This window comes from Rattus norvegicus, chromosome 10, assembly GCF_036323735.1.
Source record: "Rattus norvegicus strain BN/NHsdMcwi chromosome 10, GRCr8, whole genome shotgun sequence".
Classification (NCBI taxonomy): Eukaryota; Metazoa; Chordata; class Mammalia; order Rodentia; family Muridae; genus Rattus; species Rattus norvegicus.
The window spans coordinates 71,155,001-71,176,906 of NC_086028.1; the positions used below are offsets into that span (position 1 = coordinate 71,155,001).

Here is a 21,906-nt window from a genome sequence, read left to right on the forward strand (position 1 = left end):
AGCCTTGGGCAGCTGCTCATGTTACATCCAGTCAGGAAGCAGAGAGGAGTGAATGCTGACACTCAGCTCCCTTACTCCTTTTTATTCATTCTGGAACCCCAAACCTTGGGAAGGATCCCTCCTCAATTAAACCTCCCTAGAAACGCCCTGACAGACATGTCCAGATGGAGTCCAGGTGACTTCAGAACTGTCGATTCATAAACATAAACATCACACTGTATTAGATTTCTGATTGCTGGAGAACAATGGAAAGAGAGGTTTATTTTGGCTCGTGATTTCAGAGGGTTCAGTCCATGGTTGCTCCCAGAACATCTTTGTGGCCAGGGTGGATGGAAGAGAAGCTCCTTTACCTCCTGTGGAACAGAAAACCAGAATGATCCACTTCCTCTAGCTAGGACCCACCTCCCAAAACAGCACCACTGGCTGGAGAACCACATGTCCACAGTGAGGGCCTCCATTGGACACTTCACATACAGACCCAACAGGTCTAATGACAAAACTGTGGACTCTGCAGCCACAGATCCTTGATTGAGTGAGAGAAGAGAACAGTGCCTAGAGGCCAGGGCTGCCATATAGAGCCCTGTCCCCACTGCAGGCCAGAGTGGCCCATACAGTAGAGAACACAGCGGGGGGGGGGGGTTGTGGGGAGCTGCAGCCTCAGGGTGGCCATAGCTGTTGATATCAGTGTCCCAGCTCAGTGAATATCCTAGCGCCTGTCCCCAGCTCAGTGCCCAGCTCAGTGTCCTAGCACCTGTGCCCAGTTATTTTCCAGCAGGAGCAAAGACCAAGTCTTGAGAGTCCCTTCAACTCCCAATGCCAGTTGCTGCTACTGGGAAAATCAGTTTCTCTTCTGATGATTTGAATTAAAAAAAATGGAAGAACACACGTGGCCTTCCCCCTTGGGTCTAATTTTCTCATCTCCTATTAGGAGCAAAACAGGAAATATGGGAGCACTTGCTTCCCCTCATGATGTGCACACCCTGGACACTGCACACAGTAGTCTGTACCAACCTTACTCTAAACAGGGGGACGGACTTAAGGACTCCTATGCTGGAGACTCCACCTGCTATGGCAGTATCCTCTCATCAAGGTCTGCCTGGTTCTGAGAGTCTTCCCTTCAGCTTCTGACTTCTGAAGCAAGAGAGGAAACACTTGAAATAACTTTTTTAAAGGAATTAAGGCAGGCACTAAAGGGGCTAGGGATGAGCTCACTATAGAGTGCTGGTCTACAGCACACAGGGTTCTGAGTTCAGTCTCCAAGGAAAACATTTCTCAAATAGGAGTGTCTAGTTCCGACCACCTTGCCAGTCTCACCTCCTCAGAATGTGACCTGCTTTTTATTCCAAACAGGGGCTCCTACAGAGGAAGAGAACTGTTCCCCAGGGAGGCTGAGGTCATGTCCCTACTTAGAAAATGCCAGCTGACTTCATAGCCTGACCCAGGCTTTTGCCACATTTTTCCCAATGTCTTATGGCCTTTCCTGCCTTCTGCTCCTGCCTGACCCGCCTTATCTGTCCCACTTCAGATCCTGCCACCTCCTCTTGTTCACATGTGACATCAGCTTCCAACCCTGCCAGCATGCCAGTCCTCCCTGAAGTAGGCCACCCACTTGGCATGGTCATTTCCTTGCCCACATGTGTGTCCCTGAGCCTGCTGCATTTAGGATGCTTGGCCCTAGGCAAGGATCTTACTGGCTTCCATTAACAAGCCATGGCTGACATTCTACTTGGCACTTAGGAAAGGCCTAGCTCTGTGGGTCCTTCAGCTCCTCCCTTATCCATAGCCATGAGTGCATCTTGACCCAATTCTTGTTCCTTGGACCTAACCTGATTCATCTTTGTTACCTTTAACCACCGGTTCTCTTTACCCAGCATCCAGCCCTGGGATGAACGCCAAGCTGAGCCTCAGTTAATGTTTGTCGAATGACTGATTGGGTTTTTGTGGCCTCTGAGAAGTAAATGAAAGGCAGCCAGAGCCATGGGAGTAATTATCATGCTTAGAAGACATACGTCTTAGTTCCAGGCCAAGTCTTAGATCTGACTCCAGCCAGGTTGCTTTCTCTGCCCCCTCCTCTACCCACTCTGGAGCTGTACCCAGAGAAGAACTGCAGCAGAAGTCCAGGGCTTGTGCGTTTTTCTCCACATGTGTCCTGCTTGCCTGTGGCATAGCATGCTGATTCTTGTCCACAAAGAGGAAGTGCCAGTGTGTCCTCCTTGGTGACTCTGGCATACCCTTTCCACATGCTGCCCCAAGTCAAGCAACCGTGGAGCATGTGCAAGCTTGGGCAAAGGGTGGGGGCTGCAGGACAGTTGCCAGGGGCCTTCCCTGGACCATTACAGTGGGTAAATGGTTAACCCAAGGGAGGATTCTTCTTGGTACCTCCTCCTCTGCCAGATTTCACCTTCAATCACCGGCCCTTGTGTAAGGTCCCGGCAAGGTAAGCATCACCACAAGGGTTAGGTGCCCAGCTTCTCTTCTGCCCCAGCTTCTCAGAGGGCAAGAAGCCATGGGCTAGGAAAAGGTAAACCCACAGAAAAGGAAGGTTAGAGATGGATCCTGGTTGCATTAAATATGAGACATTTTGGATTGCCCATAGCAAAGACAGCAGGATGGGTCTCCAGCCTTGGCTGATTTTGTTGCTGCTTGATCTTCCTGTACGACCCCTGGCCTCAGGAACATGCAGGCCCCACTGCCTGAGACAATTTTAAGTTTGTTGACTGAATCCTCCAGCCATTCTCATAGCTGTTCCCTTCCCCATCCCTACATATGTCTTCTAATTGTGGCTAAGTAGCTTACAGTTCACCCCTCTGCATTTAATCAAGTTTGGGGAGGCTGGCCTTCCAGCTGCCTCACTTATTCAGGGTATCTTTTTCCATTCTCTACCCTCACCTCCCCATGCCTGTTATATTGGCACACCCCTGTGTCTCCAGACCCCACTATCCGGACCCACATGTCATCTCCACTTGATGTGTGACTGTGTGGTGTTGGCCTTAGGGTGGCTGGGGACTGTGAACCAAGCCTCTGAGGCCACACCTCCATGAAGCTTGAACTGGTCCTTAAAAGACTGAGAGCTTCTTTGTTTATTCATCCATAAGCCACTAAGAACTGACTTTAGGGATATCAGGCTAGCTCTGCGCATGTCTCCACAGCCTTCCCAAAGCAGCCCAGCATGCTGTCAAGCAGCTTTGGACATCAGGGGTCTAAATCCATAGAACCATGGAAGGGAATTCAAGGAGCTACCCCAAAGCCTGAGCCCATCCTTCCCTACCCACCACCAACAGGCAGAAATAGAGGAACTCAATCCTTGGAGACCGGGGAAGGAAGAGATGGAGATTGCTAGCTTTGGCTAATAACAAATCTAGATGTGCTGGACCTTGGAACACACCCCCGAGTACCCCCCTGCAAATATCAGTGGTCAAACCGGATTTGATATCTACTCAGTTTGATCTCAGCTCTTGTTGGACTCTTAGAAGGTCCTTGTATGATGCTCTTTAAAGAACTATTTTATATTTCCGATGCAGACACAGCCCTTGACGTAGCAGTCAAAAACAGCACCCCCGAGAGACACATGGCTGTGAAGTGCTTGGGTATGTAACTTCCTGTCTTTGCCTACACAGAAGGCTTGGTCCCACTGCTTTTTACTTCCCTCACATGGGTGTCTTCCCTCCCCCCAGAGCTCAGGCTTCAGAAAGCACTGGAGGTCAGCTAGGACAGGAGGTCTCTTCTGCAGGGGGCTGGGATGGTAGTGGCAGCCATCTTTCACCCAACAAGAGTTTCTTTGAGAGTGCCACTCCCTGCCCCCCACTCTGAAGATGCAAGTCAAATTTTGGGACTCTGCTGTGCAGAGCAGAGAGGTCACTGGGCTCTAATGCATTTACCATTGACTGCCCCTCTTGTAGTGCGTATTAGTGAGTAATTTGATTTGTACCTATTCATTTGCAGTCCCTGCAGGAGCCTGGAGCTGGCCCCTGGTATAATTGGTGCTGTCTCTATTTTTACATCATTAGATTAGCCCCGACTCCTGGCCACTTGTTGTCTGCGCTTGTCTGTCCATTTATACAACCTAATGTAACACAAAATTCATTACTGATCACATTACTTTCAACTCTGAAGCCAGCCTTGTGATAAACATTTGGTTAACCCCTTCCTAGCCACGCGAGGGCTGGCAGAACAAATGCACTTCTGCTCGACAGGCAAATCAATATCTTAATACACCAAAGTGGAATTGCATTTCTAGATTTGTTATCCCTCCTGGAGGAGCAAATGGAAAAGCTCATCCGAGCCAGCTGAATTGAATAATGAATAGGGCCCGGCACCAGCAGCCTGTCTGTGAGACCAGCACAAAGGCAGAGAGAGAGCCATGTCAGCCCAACCTGGGCTGCAGTCAGGGAGGGTGGCACCACGGCAGTTAAGTGAGACCCTCCTCTCCCACCCCACCCCCGTGCACCATGGCACCAGAGCACAGACCCTACAGTGCAGCTTGAGATCCTAACAGAGGCCACAGCGGCCTCATCCTGATACATCCCTTTTGTCAGACTTAGCATAGCTGACAGGGAATTGGGTCAGTTTCCTTAAAACTTTATTCACCAATGAAAAGGCTAGCAAACAATGGCCCTAACCTAAATGCCACCAAAAAGTTAAATTGACTCTCACAACCCACTGAGATGGACAGGTTCCTACCTGTGTTTGTGTAGACTGCCCTTCAGGTGAGTGCTGTCCCACCCACCCATGTGTGCCTGTTCGTGGTTCCAGTTGCTTGTGACTACTTAGACTTTAAAGGACCTCAACACAGCTTTGTTTTTAAATCTAGACATTTCTGCATGATCTGACCATATCCTCTCCCCAACTCCCGATTGTCTCTGGGTTGTACCCACAAGTCATTAACTCACAGGACAGTTTGTTTCAAAGGGGAAACAAAATACCTCCACTTATTAAGAAACGCTCATAAAGCCCGCACCATAATGATTCGGAATATCAGCATGGAGGAAATAGAATGGAACCCATTACCATGAAAGCCATAAATCCCCAAGTAAAAAGACGCCGTAAACTGAAGATGCTCGGGTGGGAAAGGAGGCAGGGGAAATAGCCATCCCAGCAGCCTTCTGTTTGGCTATGGGGAGGTCCTGAGTGGGAGTCTGGAAAGGAAGTTGCCTGAGGCTGTGGAAGGGAGCAGGGCCGTCTTCTGCAGACTCTGCTGCCCCTGCTGTTCTTCACTCTTAGGCTTCCCTTTCAGGACACCACCCTTTGCCTCATCTGCAGATGGATGCCTCCCTGCTGAGGGCAGAAAGAGCTGGGGAAGGGCAGGCACCCACTCACCGTGTAGTAGTCCTGAGGGACAGAGTGAGGGGTAGGAAGTGTATGAGGTAGCTTACTCACCCTGCTCTGGGCTCCAGGGCCAGGACCAGGATAGGGAGAGTCTCTTGTTCAGCCCCTCCAGAATTGCCCTTCTCAGTCAATATCTGTCATTAGTATTCCCTTAGCACAGTCTTATAGGACACCCAGATGTCCCAGATGAGCATCACTGAAGTAAGCTAGCCTTAGAGGGTCTGCCTCCTCAGGCCTAGGAAAGAGCCTCTCAAGAGGAATGGTGATAGCAACTTCCCCCACCACCAGCCCCAGTGGACACTTTCTTAGTCTCGGTCTCTGGTTTAGTCCTCTTAGGTGGGTATGGGGGTGGAGCAGGAAGGCCGTGTGAATCATGTACTAAAGCTGGCCCCAGCCTGTCCATTCTAGAGAGCAGATAAGAGCACATACCTGTAGTTCAAGCTACTCAAGAGGCCAAGGCGAGAGAATCCCATAAATGCAGCAGTTCAAGACCAGCCTTTTTAACACAGTGAGAGCCTGTGCCACAGGAAGGAAGAGAGGGAGGGAAGACAGAGAACGAAGGAAGAATAGAGACAGACAGACAGGGGGGTGGGGGGGGTGGAGTAGGCCTTTGCCCTCCGTTTAGGGCAGGCCAGTGGCAGGAAAGAGGGTGAGTCTTCTGGTGGAACAAGAACTGTGATTTCTTAGTCCTCATGGAAAAGGGGTAAGCCACATCTTAGAAACTCTTCCGCTGCATCGTAGAGAATTTAATTATGCTTGGACATTTGAATGAGAACCAGATGTGGCTCCAGCCCCCACCGGTCAATAGCATTTCTCCTGTGGTCTGCAGGCTCTGCTATCTCCGAAGGCTGGGGACCAGCTTGTGAAGTGCCCTGACTAGGAGCTTAAGACGATAGCTTTTCCAGCCCTATGTCCTCTAGGTCTGTGTGGAATGGGACACACGTGCCCAGCTCATAAGACTCTCCTAGCCCCTCTCTGGGGCCTGCATAAAGAGGTCGTGCCTAGCACTGGGTCTGGCATTCACCAACTCCAAAGAGATGTCTGCCATGCTGCACGACTCTGAGTCAGCCTTAAACGGCACCAGGACCTACTGCTAGAAAGAACATTTCTGCTCCCCCATGAGCTGTCTGCCCCAGATCCTTCAACCCACTGAAGTTGCCAGGCAGCTAAGGGGTACTCTCTGATGTAGGCCCCTAGCACCCTATCCCCTGACAGCCTTAAAAACCATAGCCCATGCATCGCCAGAGCACACCCTCCCCTCATGGTCTACAGGTACAAATGACGCGCCCAGGGTATTGAGCACTCTCTGATGGTACTAAGGGCAGAGTGATGTCCCTCTCATAACCCTCTTTTATCTCATGGCTCTCTGTAGGGAGCTCAGTCAGGACCAACTAAAACTTGGTTTTAGCCAATCACCAAACACCTCAGAGAGAAAGTGTGAGCTAGGTCAGCTCCACTTTTTCTGTCCCTTCATAGATTTCCATGACTGGATGGATTTGGCCTTGGTCAAGACTTAGCATTATTTTAATATAGTGGGTGCTGGGAGGGTCACCAAGTATTGAGTGATGTAGCATGTTGCTGGTCCTTCTGTCTTACCCTTGGAAGCTAAGACTTAGAGGTGGTTCTGATGGTGTGGATTTCCTGGGACTGGGGTACTGATGGCCCATACTTGATAGTTCAAGACTTTCACTGTCCGGGTGGGTGGGCTTCAGCCCCCAGATCGACCAGCGGTTCTCATGAGCAGACCCCACCCACCAACTTGCTGCTGCTCTTCAGCACTTCAAGGGCCTTGTAGGAGATGAGGGGCCATGCTGTAATCAGCCCTGCCTAGAGCTTGAGTGCCCTCCCCCCACACACACAAGGGTACACGTGTGCATGCACAAGCACATTTAGTCAGCTCTAGCAGAGAGGCTAGAGACCATGTGGCCATGGGACAGGACCCTCCAAGAGGTCTGCTCCTGAGAACCCCTTCTCTCCCAAGCTTCTCTCCTCCTCTTCACGCTCCTGCTTTTATTCTTCTACCTCTGATTTCCCATGTCCATGTCTCCTGTCACCATGTGCCCCTCTCACATAGACAGGCCCACCAGGGAGGGCTTCAGCTGTCTGGTCTTCCTCAGACCCCATGCGGTGGTGTTGGTTCCTGGCCTGTTGTTGAGAACCAAGTTCCCAGGGGCTCTGTGCTAGGTGTTTGGGCTGAAGGTAAAGCCCAGCTCTGCTGCTCCCTCCGTCTCCCTGAGTATGGCCCCTTCCTGGTACTGACCACCACTCGCAAGGCCTAAGTACATATGCAGAAGCATTTGAGTTCTTCTAGGCCTGGGTCTCAGTGGTGGCTGAGGCTCTTAGTCACCATGCATGGCCCTGTGGCCAAGGCTCCCTGAGCTGAAAACACCTGAGATCTGCCTTCACCACTGGCAGCTGGGGGCACAGGATAGGCCCTAGAAGAATAACCTCATTCCCTCATGGTGGTCTGTGTCCCTTTGTGTATCTAAATGGGGACAGAAGCTGAGCAGAGAGAAGGGCAAGTGTGGTCATGGGAGTCCGGAGGACTGACCTGTCCAGGAAGGAGACTTCTGTTGCCCCAGGCGGCTGCACTCTGAAAGCACTCAGGGCACCAGGCTGTGTGTGTAGTATAAGACACGAGAAGACTGGCGTCAGCCAGCCAGTGATCTGAGTTCAGACATAGGTGTTAAGCCCCAGAGATAAGAGCTGGCCAGAGCTAGCCCTGCTTTTCATCTCCAAACCAGGATTCCTGTGATCTGAATGGGTGGAGCCTTTTCAGCCTTAGCCTTGCAGCTTCTAGAAGGTGCCCCTGGCAAGGTCCCAGAGACCCTGCTGGAGGAGCGAGGGGACTCCAGTCTCTGTCTCTGCTAGCGTCCAGACCTTCCCAGGACAGAAAGCCCTTTGACTGCCGGCATCTTAGGGAAGGTGTAGAGGAGCCTGGCAGCCAGCCTTTGAGCTGGGAGGTACTAAATGCAAAAGAAAGCGGCACCACCCCCACTCAGGCTGCTTTCTTTAACTGCACTTTTACTCTCCTAAGGAAGGGCCCTGGGGGCTGAGGCTGGCTCCAGCCCAGAGCGTGGTCTCTGATGATCGTCACAGTCTCAGCAATCTCAGCCAACACCATCTATGTCCCCACTGAACAAGCCTCCTCAGCCACACTCAGGGAATGGCTCATACAGGCCCTGACCTGAATAAGACAAACAACCTCTCACCATGTCTGCCAGGTCCAGCCATCTCCCAGGTGACATCCGGCCCAGCTGCCCAGGTCTCAGCCCCAGGAAGCACTCAGGCCTGTCCTCTACCCCTGTATCGTCTGTCTTTGTCTCTCTGTCTTTGCTTCTGTGTGTGTGTGTGTGTCTGTTTCTTTCTGATTCCCTTCCCTCTGACTCCCTCCCCCTCTCTGTACTGTCTTGCCCAGTTAGTTCAAGCCCCAGTGTACAAGCTTCTTGCTAACAAAATGACTTGCTTGGGACAGACCCCATCTGAACCAATTTGCTGAACATTTAACTGTCCTGTGGTCATCTGGTCTTCTCATTATTTATCCCATCAAGGGAAAATGCTGGTCACTCTGACTTCTTATTGAGAGTACCCCCCTCCCCAATATCCCAACTCAACACATACCTGTCTCTCCACCCAAGAATCCTCAAGCAGAAAGGAACTGAAAGCGGTTTTATTTTTTACAGATCTTCCCTATGTCAGGCACTGGGCAAGCTAGAGCATTTGTCTGGCTTCTCTATCCATTCACTGCCCTGCGCTCCCACCAAGCCCACCCCAAGCAAGAAGGACTAGGAGGGAGATGCAGGAGAGAAATCAATGCCTGTCAGCAGGGTTGGGGATTTACTCTCCATCTGTGAGAGGGAAGGAAGAAATGAAAAGCTGGGAGCATGTATCTGCCTTCCGCCTCCCTGGGCCATTTCTTGATTAAAAAGAAGCAATCTTTGCCCAAGCTCCAATGGAGGCAGAGCTGGTAGGGGCCTGGGTGGCAGGGCCACCTGCTGGGGAGGAGGCTGGAGAGGGCCCCTGAAGTCCTGGGGATAATCACAGTGACTAATTCGATTGCAACAATAATAGTAGCTCACATTTGCTGACTGGAAGCTTTAAGCACTTCGTGATGGGCTCCCCATGCATTATTTAATTTCATTCCTACAGCTAGGCTATGAAACAGACATTGTTATCCTCGTGCTCAGGAACCCAAGGCACCTGCCCAAAGTCACCCAGGAAGCAGGTGGCCAGAGCCTGTGCTCTTAGCAGCTTGCCTAGACTGCTTGCCCCATCCTGAGTTGATCAGCCTACCTACTGGTCTTCTCAGGCTGAAATTCTGAGTCAAACAGTTAGGGAAAGCTTACCCACCCACCCCCCTTCACCACAGGAAGTGGCCAGCGCCTCAGCAGGGGCAGACTCCTCCTCCCACCAGGTCTAATCCTAGGCCTACTGAGCTGCATGGGTGGTTAGTTTAGGAGTAGGATATGCTGCTACAGCCAGGACCTAATAAAATGCTCTGCTAATCCCTTTAATGAGCAGCATCGTGGCACTCATGCACACAGCAAGGTTGGCTGGGGCAGGCTGTAGAAGTAACGTATTAGTGGTGGCAGAAGTCCCAGGGCTGTCCCAAAACTGAGCCTGGGCCCCAGGTACCCTCTTCCAAACACACATAGCATTACCTTGGCAGGTCCCTGGGGGTCCTTCTGGAAACTTGGGATCTCCACAGTGTTGTACTGCCCTGGAACCCTCTGATGGTCTCAGACTAGACAGACCTGAAACTACTCAGTCCAAAGCAGAATTCACTTTGACCTTCTGCTGAACCTTCTAAGGCCTCCACAGCGGTCCCAGGTCTCACTTAAGGCCTGGTGTCCTCAGTGTCTCCCTTCCCCAGAGAATGGAGAACCAGACCTCATGCTTAATACAGTAGTTGATCCATGAAGTCATGCCATCACCACCGGACACCCACTCCCACCCAGAGCTCCCAAGAGCTATGCACGGCAACTCATGCTTGACCAAGGAGCTGTCCCCACTGTAGGATGGGGAACAGGGGCCGCCGTGCCTATCTCCTCATAGATGGACTCTGGCTCTTCTTCTTGTTCCTCCCACATGTTCCCAAGTAACCAGAGTCGTCCTGAGAGGCTCGCCACCTCTCTTTGTTCCCTCATATGCCTTAGGAGTTTGACAGGCCCAGTGTGGAATGGGGGTAACATGCAGACAAAGCCTCCTCTGCTTCAGGCTTACTTCATGAAAGCGGAGGTCTCACCCTTCTCATTGCTGGCCCTGCTGTCCTCTCCTGTCCCCTGTGGCCTACTCATCCTAGCCTGTGCCACTAGGGATCAGCTATGGTGACATACCTGTCGTCTAGTAAGACCAGTATGGAGTGGGGGACATGGGTGGTAGTAGGCCTGCCCTCCGACCAGTTCTCCCTCAGGTGAGCCCAGGGTCTGTGGCTTCCTCTTTGTCCTTGGTGTTGCTGTCTGCCTTCCAGGGTCACCAAGGCCCTGGAGAATATGAGGGCACAACCTGAGTCTGAGTACTTGCTTGAGGTTCCTCCTTATGTGCTGCCCTGTTGTGGGGAGGGTTGGGAGGTGGGTGTAGGAGAACAAGCTTTCTTAAAGCAACTGCCCCACGGGCCAGACTCCATGTTGCTGGGAGAACCTCCCTGGTTGACTGGCCCTAGCTTGTTCTACTAGGCTTCATCTGGAATCTGTTTTACTACAGTAAAACTACTGAGAATTAGGGATGGTGGGGAAGGTGGGGTGTGGGGCAAAGTTGAACCAAATCAGGCTACCACTTTAAAATGCCCTGGGTTCCCTCAGAAAACTCATCAGCCTGCCTCCTTCCTCTTCCTCTTCCTCTCCCAGCCATCCACCTGCATGGGGTCCCGTCTGTCACTGCATGGGCCATAGGTCCCTGTGTGTCCCCCTCTAGACACTGTTGTTTTATGCTTACTGTGTGACTCCTCTTCCCTACTCCCATACTGAAAGATTCGCCACACTTCTACCTCTGGGCCTGCCCCTCCATGACCGGTCAGTGTCCCGATGCCTCTCATGCATGTCAGTGTCCTGGACAGCAGAGCGTCGCTGCAAGACCACCCTTTGCCCGTGTGTCACTCCTGCACCCCCCTCCACCTTCTCCTGCTTGTGGAGATCCGTGTACTTCTGGATCGTTGTCCATATCTCTCAAAGAAAAAAAAGAAAAAGATTCCTCAATGCTTTTCTTTTCAAAAGGGAAAAAAAAAGGAAAAAAAAAACAATGCCAACAGCCCAGCGTGCGTGAACAGCCCAACAGTAACAAAGCGTGCGTTCGCGATGGAGGAAGGTAAGGCCACGTGGTTCCACTCGCCGCTTGCTCCAGGGCTGGGGGGTGACTCAAAGATGGGGTCCCATGTGCATCCACCCCTCCTCCATGTTCACGTCCCCCACACTTTCACTCTTGTGTCTTTGGAGGAACAGAAAAAGATTGAGTTTGATAGGAGTCATGTAGTAAAGCACTAAACAGACAGTCCCAGGACCAGCCAAGCCCCTGGTCCTCTCACTGACTAGTTCATGCTGGAGAAAGGTCCCTTGTCTCCCACTACATCATTCATTCATTCATTCCAAATTATTTTTCAGGGCAAGCTACTTTTTAAGCCTGGGGATTGTGACTGAAAAAGCAGAGATGAGGCACACGTCCCCACCAGGGCCTGTCTCCTGAGGGATAATGGACTTGGAAGCATCTAAGGAGCGTAACTAGGAGTCAAAATGAGGGGTTCTGCAGTGGACCCCAGGGTTCGCAGAAGAGCGGACACTCACGGAAAGCTCAGGCAGATAAGCAGGCAGGTTGGGGCCCAGTGGCCAAAAGCTGTCCATAGCAAGCTCCTCATTCAAACAGGAAACACCAGTGAGGCCAGACAGGGTGGCAGGCTGTGATCAGCAGTTCGGTGATGCCAGGGAATTTATACCTGGGGACCATAAGGAGTGAATGAATGTCATTAGAGGAATAACAAGAGGAGGTTTGTGGTGTCCTGGCTCTGAGTGAGAATATGGAGATGTTGGGACCCAGTAGCCAGTTCAGACTAACCAGAGCAATGTTTGAAGGAGACAGCAAAATCTCAGGTATCCTGAGATGTGGGGGCACTGAACAATCCTGTCCCACCCCATCTCTCTCAGACCTAAGCACAAAGAGCAAGCATGGGCCTTGGCAACTGTCACCTGATGGGTGGGGTGCGTCCACTCAGACTCATGTGGCGGGGTCACCAAGATGGCTGGGGATATTGCTGGGGCCTATGCAGAGGAACATGGGGTGCGGAGCTTGGGCCTGGGCTGTGGATTCCTTAGCGTCCTTGGCAGTGTGGACATGTTGCATTTTGTATCAAAACTGTGGGCTCTACCTCTGCTCAGCAAAGGAGCCCCTCTCCCTTCCTGACAGCCTCTCCTGCTCCTTTACCTTGGGCGGTCTTCCTTGGGCCTGGATCCATCCCATCTGTATCCCTCAGGAGGCCCTGCTTTTCTTGCTACTGCCTGCTCCTCTCCTGCCCTTCTAGCCTGCTGTCAGCGCCCCCTAGTGCTAGGATGGCTGCGAGGGAGGGCATGGCCTCTGAAAGCCACTCCGGTCCTTGGGTCTCTGGGACATTCCTGGGCTTGCTTGTGGGAAAAGGAGGAGAGAAAAGGGACTCTCTTGGAGGTTCCTCCTGAGAAGCCCGTTCTGCTCACTGATGCTCAGGGCCTCCCTTTGCTCTCTAGCCCTTTCCCTCAAGTGGAACAATGATCCTGTCTGCAGATGACGGTGGACCTGAAACCAAGCTGGAGGAAAAGATCTGAGCAGCCGCCTGCCTCATCGTTCTGTCCACACACAGTTATCCATGGCTTTCCCAGGGCCAAGGCCCTGCAGGAAGCCAGTGTCTCTTGGGGTTCAGGCCCCACAGCCAGTCCCTCAGTCTGTATCCATGGTCCTTCTCCTCCTCACACCACTCAACCTGCTGTTGAGAGTCTGTATATAGTACTGTGTGCTCATCTAGCCTGGCTCAGCCCAGATGTGACTGACATTTCCTACCCCACTCCGTGGCTGCCGCCACCACCGCCACTGCTGCTGCTGCTGCTGCTGCTGCTGCTGCTGCTGCTGCTGGGCAGCCCAGCTTGGGCTATAGTGTGGCCACCAGAGGTGGGAGTCGCTGGCTGGCGATGCCCGGCCAGCCTGGTGGAGGCCATGACCCTCACTCCCTAACCAAAGCCAGCTGTGCCGCATGTGTTTGGCAGCAGGGGCCTGGAGCTGGAGACTGAGCTCAGAGCCAGGCCAGATGAGTGTATTGCTGGATGTACCTTGATGTTTCGAGTAACTTCTTTAAGGTCCTATGTTCCCGAGATAGGCAAGAAAAGCCTATAAAACACAGACAGGCAGACCGCAGAGGAAGAAACTAAGCCATAGGGCACATCTGAGTTTGGAGAAGATGCCAGAAGTGGTCTGTGCATGTGCTTGCCCACTTCTTAGAGCTAACAGCTAAAAGCAAAGAGGGAACAGGAATTGACCCCCCCCCCTTAGAAAACCAGTGAAGGGATCCAGCAAGCAGGGACTCCTATTCCCAGCCCTCTGCCTGCCCCAGTTGGTTGAAGAGCTGACGAGTCAGTTAAGGCTATCATAGCTAAACAGGTCTTTCTGTCATATCTAAAATAGCGGTGTGGAGGCACAGGGACCAGGGCAGCAGGCCTTGTTACTCTACAGATCAACTCAGCATATTCATTCTCTGTGTCCCCAGGAAAGTTGACTGGGGTGGGGTGGGGCTAAGGGGAAATATTGAGGCAAGTAGGGGACCCTCTCTTCAGTGGAATAGGCTCCCACAGACACAGGATCCCATTACACGGGGAAGCCATACACATTCTACAAGGCACGAGCTCAACCTAGCTAGCAGGTAGGATTTGTGGTGAGAGTAAGGGTGCTGTGGAGGTGAGCTGGGAGGACTCCAGGGATGTCAGCTGCAAGAGCATTAGGACAGACGAGGCAGGCAGGCTGTGTCTCCCCTCTGTCCTGGCTTCTGCCCACCTACTGATCCTAGAGAGCACGCACTAAGGAATTGAGGCAGAATGCTACGGTGGAGTGTGTGAGCAGGTGCTAGCCTGCACCCCATGAGAAGCAGTGCCATCACACAGGGCATTGTGCTTCTGGCCTGAAGGCTTCTTCTCCCCTGACTGAACCCTCGTGTGACCTGAGCTGCCACTTGGTACATATGGAGAGCAGATAGGGGATGAGCCTCCTACGAAAGAGTATGAATGGACCCACAATGGGGCCTCATGGTGAGCTGCCAAGTCCAGGGTGTGCCCCCATCTCCAGCCGACTCTGACCAAACCTGGCCCTCTCCTCTGTTTTGCAGAACTTCAGCGAGAGGGAAGCATCGAGACTCTGAGTAACAGCTCAGGCTCCACCAGTGGCAGCATCCCAAGAAACTTTGATGGCTACCGATCTCCGCTCCCGACCAACGAGAGCCAGCCGCTCAGCCTCTTCCCCACTGGCTTCCCATAGACACCAGCCACCTGCTTCTGACTGGCTGGCCTGCTCACCCCCTAGAGGGACTGACAGGGGTGGAGAGAAATGCCCCTATCTCCCTACACCCCCACCCCCATAAACCTCTGGTCCCACCCTTTTCAGTCTCCTCAACCCCACCTTCCCGGAGCTTAGTGACAGCAGCCGCTCATCCCTAACTGGACTGAAGACACCTTCGGAACACCTCAGTACACCCTGACTTCTCCCACTCCTGTCAGTGGGGGCTGTGGCCTGAAGAGACTGCAGAACTCAGTCCCTTCTCTCTTTGCACATAATGTCCTGCATTGGATCCGCTTTTGTATTTTCTAACTACCCACAGGGGACTGGAACAGTGGCCAGATCTTAGGGCCTTGGGTAGGGAAGAGTTGAAAGGTCCAGCCAGGCATTTTGGTGGACATCAGCCCTAGCCCAGTTGAGGCTGTGATGCACACTGCCCCCAGGTATCAGTTCTTTCTAAAAAAGGGGTTAACTGAGGCCTAGAGTGATAGGGAAAAAGGAAAGACCTCCCCTTGCCCCTGCTTCCCTGTTGGCTCATGGGGAGATTTGTCTGTCTTATCTTTAAACCCTTGTACCCTGGTCCTGTGCTGTTCAGTGAAGGAAACTGAAGTTACTGAGGCCGTGTCAGAAGTGCACGTCTTGTCCAATAAATCTTGCTGCAATTGGTGTTCATTCCTGAGTTGCTCGGGTCAGGGTCCTATCCAAACACTGAGCAAAGTCCTGTAGGTCTGACCGTGGGCACCCGCTCCCAACACCCACACCTCCATTATATACAAGTGTCGGAGGAATCCGTCTTGGGAAGAAAAGGGAGGGAAATCTTCCCACTGGAATTTAGGTGTTACTTCACTGAAGTCAAATCTCTAAGATTCTTGCTTGTTACCAGAGCCTCTGACTTCTGGAGGGGCCAAGCTTGAAACTCCTTTTAAGTCCTGACCCTGCTATGTGAAGGGAGCTTGACCTTGCCTGTGGCCCTGTCTTGGGAGCCTCTCATGCTCAGAAGACAGAGAGCCTATTGACTAAAGTTGAGTAACTTCTGAAAGTTGGAACACCTCTGATAGCATTTCTTGGGTTTGGTTTGGTTCTGCTTCTGAGACTGGGTTTCGGGTAGTTCAGGCTAACCTCTTAACTCACTATGTAGCCAAGGATAACCCTGAACTCCTGATCTCGCTACCTCCTGTGCTGGCATCATCCCTCGAGGGCTGACACTTGAGGAATATGTCACCATGTGCCTAAATTCTTGCTTTTCTCCCCTCCCTCCTCTTGTGGAGCTGAGAGGTGACAGAGACAGCTGATAACAGAAAAGCATGGTGCTCAGGGAAGAGGCTAATGCGGTTCTGGCCCCTCCTCCTTCACCCGCACCTCCCAGAGACCCCAGAGAAGTTATACAAGGACTGAGGGAGACAGGCTGAGCCAAGTGTGCCTTAAGGTGGGGTTTTTAATGGAAGGGTTAAGTTCCCAGACAAGCAGTCTTCCCACCCAACAACCGTTGTCTGCTCAGAGCTGGGCCAGCGTCTGGGCCCCTGTCCTCTCCATAGCCCACATCCAACCCCCAGTACCTGAAGAGAAATTTAATATTTAGACTCCTTCACCAGATCAATCGAGCATATGGGGAACCGAACTGAATCGCACACACTCTGCTCCTGCCTGGGCTCCTGGGAGCTGAGAAACCCTGTATCAGAAGAAAGCTTGGGAGATGGCAGGAATGGCAACACAAGGCCTAGGCCCAGCAAGCTGGGACTCCACAGGAGAGCAGCTTTTCCCCATTTGGGCAGCAGTCAACATAGATCTGTCTGGCACAGCCCCCATCCCCAGCTGGAGTAGCATTTTGGTCAACAGAGGACAGAAGGAGGGTGCCACAGGCTGCTTTGTGCACACAGCTGGTGGCTTGGCTGACCAGGGATGGTACAGAAGCTGTAGAAAGCATGACCTCTGCACCCACCCTTGAGCACAGAGATGGGACAAAGACATGGCTGCCAGGGTCTCTCTCAGCCCTGCAGGGGACCTACCGACCCCAGCCCAGCCCTTCCTTTACAGTGGGGAGAAAACAGATGTGGCCTCCTCCAGTCAGGGAAAGTAGTGGGTGTAGTGCTGGACTTGGCTGGTGAGCACGCAGGACAATCTGCTTATTCATCTGCTTGTAGTCAGGGCAATTCTAAGTAAATGGGGGAAGGGTGAGGATCAGAGAGCTTAGATAAGCCGGCCCCATAGCGGCTGGCTGCCGGTTGGAGTTCAGGTTATCTGAAAGGCCCTGGGCCTGGCCTCCAGCTAATTGGGAAGGTTAGGGACCCAGCCATAGTCTGTAATCAGCTGAAGGTGAGAGCTAGACCAGGGACCTTACTGCCACTAGCCCTAGAGGGGCCGCCTCTTACCCTCTACAGATAACATCCGAAACAACCTCAGCCTCCCCCCTCTACCCTCAGACCTCATGATACCATCACTCAGAAAGCCATCAGAACATGAATCTAATTGTGACTGAGCCAGGTGACCTTGAGGAAGGCAAGTGACCTCCTAATTCTCACAGTACTACCTACTTATTGGGCTCCCTTTCAATCTGGATGGAAGAAAATACCTTCATCATCTGCAAAGAGGCTGCTGGGAACTGGCCACCGCACTGTCTGGTGGGAGTGATTCAGTAAAGAGCCCGGTGGTCCAAGGGCAAAAAAATCATACAGACACAGACATGAGGACAGGCTCTGTCAGAAGCATACAAAACAGCCACTGGGCTGTAACAGGATAATTTCCCAATACTGGTTTCTAAGTTCTAAAAATCCGACTAATAAACCCACTCATTCCACCCTCCTTTTGTTGATGACAAGTCTGAGCCCCAAGAAGGGCAGAGACTTTCCCAAGGTCATGGAGTCACAGCTAGTCAGCTGACTCCTGTCTGCACCTTGCTGCTCCATGGGCTCCGTCCTGTTTCTGTACGGCCACCTGAATCCCAGCTGATCTATCTGATGCCCCGCAGACAGTCCCAGACTCCTCTCACTCGGAAGTGCTCCCTGTAAACCCTCCCGCAGACCTGGTCTGCAAAGTCAGATCCCTGTGGAGGTTCTGAATGCCAGCGTGGCTTTGTGCTCTGAGCAGAACAGCAATACCACCACCTCTTTTCTAAGGAGTGGGTTTGGGATTCCGTTCTAGTTTCTCCACCTGGAGCCATGTGACCTTAGGCAAATTAACTTCAGCTCTAGCTGGGCTTCAGGATTCTCCTCTATAAGGAGAGGGACTATGAAGAGCGCTGCAGAGATGGCATGGCGGAGGAAAAGGGACCACTGTGGTCAGAAAGGTGCTCGAAGGCTACAGCCCTAGTAGTTCATTGGTAGGAGTGGAACTGCGGGAGACCCGCAAATTGTCACCGTGCTGTTCCCCAGGTACTCAGTGCCCGCAGACCAGCCCCGACCCACTATTGTAGGTGGGCCTATCTGGGGACCTTTCTCAAGCCGGTTCGCTCTTTTGAGATCCCAAACACGCACCATGTCCAGGCTCACGTTCAAGACTGGCGCCTCACTTTTCCTACCCGTTGTGTACCAAGAGCGACAGCTGCACTTGGCGGAACCAACGCTCAGGGTAGCGAGTATCTAGCAGTTTGGAGGAGTTACAGGATTCCTAAAGCTCTGGAGAAAGTCTCCCCAAATCAACAAGAACATAACCTATGTTCCTAACCGCGTGATGTCTCAATACGCAAAGAGATGCCCGCCCACCGGAGCAACTCTGTCCCTGGCAGAGACAGCTTAGCTGGGCCTCGCCTTCGCCTTCGTATCAATCTGGAAAGCAGGCAGGCAGTGGGCCACACAGGAGGTAACAGTTCCAATGCTTCCCAGAGGCTGACAAGGAAGTGGCCCCGCGGCTGGTCCTGGCACCAGACTAGGGCCACACCGTGACCAGAAGGAAGGTCCGGCAGCCCACTCTTCCCGCGTTGCCTGCCACACCCCAGCTTGTTGGCCAGACCCTGCGCTGGGTAATTGGGACGAGAGAGGCGACCGGCGAGCTGCGGCTCCAAGGAGACTGCGCGCCTGTCAGCCGCAATTTGTTTAAGTGGACGGGATAGGCTGGGCCGCCGGGGGCTGGGGTCACCGAGGCCGCGGCCCCCAGCCTGGCCAGACCCAGGACCGCGGGGGAGCCCAGCCCTACTGCTTAACCGGGCTAGCTGGCGCCAAGGCTCCAAGAGGCGCGGGTCCGGTGGAGAAGCCATGGATGGAAACAACGAATGCGCCTAGTGTCTTCTACCGACCACTTGTCCGACGCATAGGGCCACTCATGTCACCCCAGCTTTTTCCAGACACATTCATATGTCAAGGCGTGCTTAGTGCCCAGTTTTTGGCGCTCACGTGCCCCTCATTCAACTCTGCCACAGGACCACACATCCCCCAGCATTCCCGCATCCACTCCACGCGGGTCATGCGTGCAGATACCTACAGGGACCTATGCGAGACCATTCTCGATGTAACCCGGCCAAAAGATGAACCCGGCAGCCCTGCCAGGCTTGGGAACGCAGTCCCCTCTGGCCCGGGCTACTGGTGCTCGGTTTGGTTGCGGGAAGCTAAGACTAAGAACCACGTGAAAGGGGCCTGGAACCGCGAAGCCAGCGCCTGCCCGACGCCCCGGCCCAGGACTGCCTGGGAGAGGGAGGGGCGGCAGAGCGCGCGTCCCCCACCCGTCTGCGGGTCCCGGCCGATGCGAAGTGACAGGGGCCGGAGCTTTGTTGTGGAGCCTCGGCCGCCTGGCGCCAGGCGCCCTCGCCCGTGCCCTCCCCCTCCAGCCCCGGGCGGCCCGCGAGGCGCCCCCCGGGGCCTCTTAAAGAGACACGCACACTCTGCCCGGGGGACTCCCCCAGGGGCGCCTGTTCCTGAGAAGGGGAGAGGAGTGGGGGGTAGACCCAGGCGGGGGTAGGGCGGAGCAGGAGCTGCGGGCCGCAAGGCGCCGCTCAAGAGGCTGCTTGGGCCGCCCCAGCGCCAGTTTTCGATGATCCAAGGATATTCTAAGAAAGTTTGGGGATGGGTCGATAAAGAATCTTAAGAGTGGCTAAGGCAGGTTCTCCAGGTGACTGTGTGGTGGTGGGCTGGAGCGGTTGGTGGAATCCCAACCTGCCGGGGAGGCAGGGAAAAAGTGTCTGACCAGTCGCAGGTCAGGTCCTTAACTTAAGTGGGATTCAGATCCCCTAATGTAGCCACTGGGCGACAGCTGCCCGGTTTCGAGGACCAATAATTCAGACCTTCGTGTTTCAAATCTCGGGCCTAAACGGGTAGACCAGCTACAGTATGCTATCCAGGAAAAATGTCCAAAAATACATACATACTTCAATACATACACATTTTTACAAGGTACTAAAGTGCCTGATCCCACACACACAACTAATTCGGAAAGCTGACCTGACTTTGTTGTTGTTGTTGTTGTTGTTGTTCGCCTCACTAACTGCCTAAGTGTGTTGTTCAGACACCTATCTCCTGGAGGAGCCACATCCTGTCTAAATTGGAACCAATGCAAAGCTGCCATGGATCTCACACCAGCTGCGAACTAGAGCTGAAGATTCATTATGGGCAGAGAAAAAAATGAGAAAAAGCGACCTAGCCAAGAGTAAGGTCCTGAAGAAAAACCTAGTGGGGCAGGCGCGCACAGGGCTATGAAGAATTACAAGCTCCTGGTGGTTGGCTCAGATGTATAGGAAAAAAGGTCGTGGAGGCCAAACGACTCCTGCTGGTTTCAACCCCGTACTGCCGGGGGCGACTAGCTTTTAAACGCCTTTCTGGGCGGTCAGCTACCAAGTGCCCGGAGACCTGGTGTACGTAGCAGAGGGGCGAGCTGCCTGGGCCACTGATGAGCGAGCACAGGGCACCCACCATGCGAGCACAGGGCAGAATTTGCTTATACTGGTTGGGTGGGTGGGAGGGTCCACTGTGGCTAGTGCATACCCTGCCTCCCCTCCCCAACAAGCACAAGGGTCGGAGCACCAGCCATAAATGGGCAAGTGTATGATCTTTTTACTCTGGACACACCTGATTATGGCTCTCAATGTGTACGGAGGGCACCACACTGGACACAAAATACACACACACACACACACACACACACACACACACACACACACACACACACACGAAGATGCATTGGGGCCGTTGCCAGAGAGCAAACGAAGACTGATTGTCGAAAGGGGTGTTCACACATGCTGGCAGACACCTCGATTCCCACCCGCATTACTCAGCATTCCTGAACTAGGGGGCCTTGAGCTTCCAAAAGACGGAAACAAACTCTAGAGAAGTAACTGGAGGTGAAGGAAAGATGCCAGTGTTTAGGAAGAGATAAGCTTGCATCTCCAATACCGGATGCGGCGAAAATTCGTTCTGGCGCGTGTGGAGAATCTGAGTTCTAGGATCGGCTAGCGCGGTACCGCCTTGGGCTCTGTAGAAGGTGCGCTCACCTATCTGGCCCCAAGGATCCATTCCCCAACTCGCCAGAAGGTTTTGACTTAGGACCTGACACATACCTACTTTAGGCTAAATGCCGGCCTGCCTGTAACCCCAGTTCCTGAGTCTATGAGGGGAGGAGCAGGTGAGGAGGGGGGGGTCCCTTCATTTCTCCAGTGCAAGGCCGCGTCCCGCTCCCGCCCGTGCCGGCCCCATCAGGGTTCTGCCGTGGCTCCCCACTCACCGGCTCCGGCCACCTGATTTCGGCTCCGGGACCTCGGTCGCCCGAGCCTCCTGACTTGCCCGCCCACCGGCCTCGCTTTCCAGTGCCCGCAGCCTCCCTCCGAAGTGCATGGACCCGGGGCGGTGACCGGGAGTGGGGTGGGAGGCCAGGCTGGGGCGCAGGCCAAAGCGGCCGGGACTCCCGGCGCGGGAGGGAAAGGGCGCCCCCTCTCCTCTCCCGAACGTGTCAATGCTTTGCACTTGGGGCCGGCATGCGGCTAGGGGTCCTTCCCCAAGGCCCTGGGATCCGGGCGCCCCCTGCCTCAGGCCCTTTCGGCGGGTCAGATCGGCCCTCTGCGCTTTCCAGCCCTCGCCCAGGCAGCGGCCGGCGCGGACGACGAGGTGGGGGCCAGGCCAGGGGGAGGGGTCTCGGGGCCCGCCGGCCCGTCATTGGTTAATATTTTAT

At 53.5% G+C, this 21,906-nt stretch overlaps 2 protein-coding genes across 14 annotated transcripts in view; one reads left to right on the forward strand and one right to left on the reverse strand.

Moving 5' to 3' along the window:
- Bcas3 (BCAS3, microtubule associated cell migration factor) overlaps positions 1-15,492 on the forward strand; it is a 459,409-nt gene extending 443,917 nt beyond the window's left edge. For 5 of the 13 annotated variants that reach the window (XM_039086498.2, XM_039086500.2, NM_001173430.1 and 2 more), the window contains one exon: positions 14,654-15,492. In XM_039086498.2, coding sequence (XP_038942426.1) covers positions 14,654-14,802 — 149 coding nt within the window. In that variant the 3' untranslated portion in view covers positions 14,803-15,492. Of the gene's footprint in view, positions 1-3,521; positions 3,588-11,294; positions 11,629-14,653 lie in introns of all 13 variants that reach the window. The other 8 variants (XM_063269534.1, XM_063269533.1, XM_039086495.2 and 5 more) reach the window with 4 other exon arrangements.
- The window catches only part of LOC134480843 (large ribosomal subunit protein eL21-like), a 1,068,210-nt gene that overhangs the window by 546,832 nt on the left and 499,472 nt on the right, over positions 1-21,906 (reverse strand). The gene's annotated exons all lie outside the window — the stretch shown is intronic.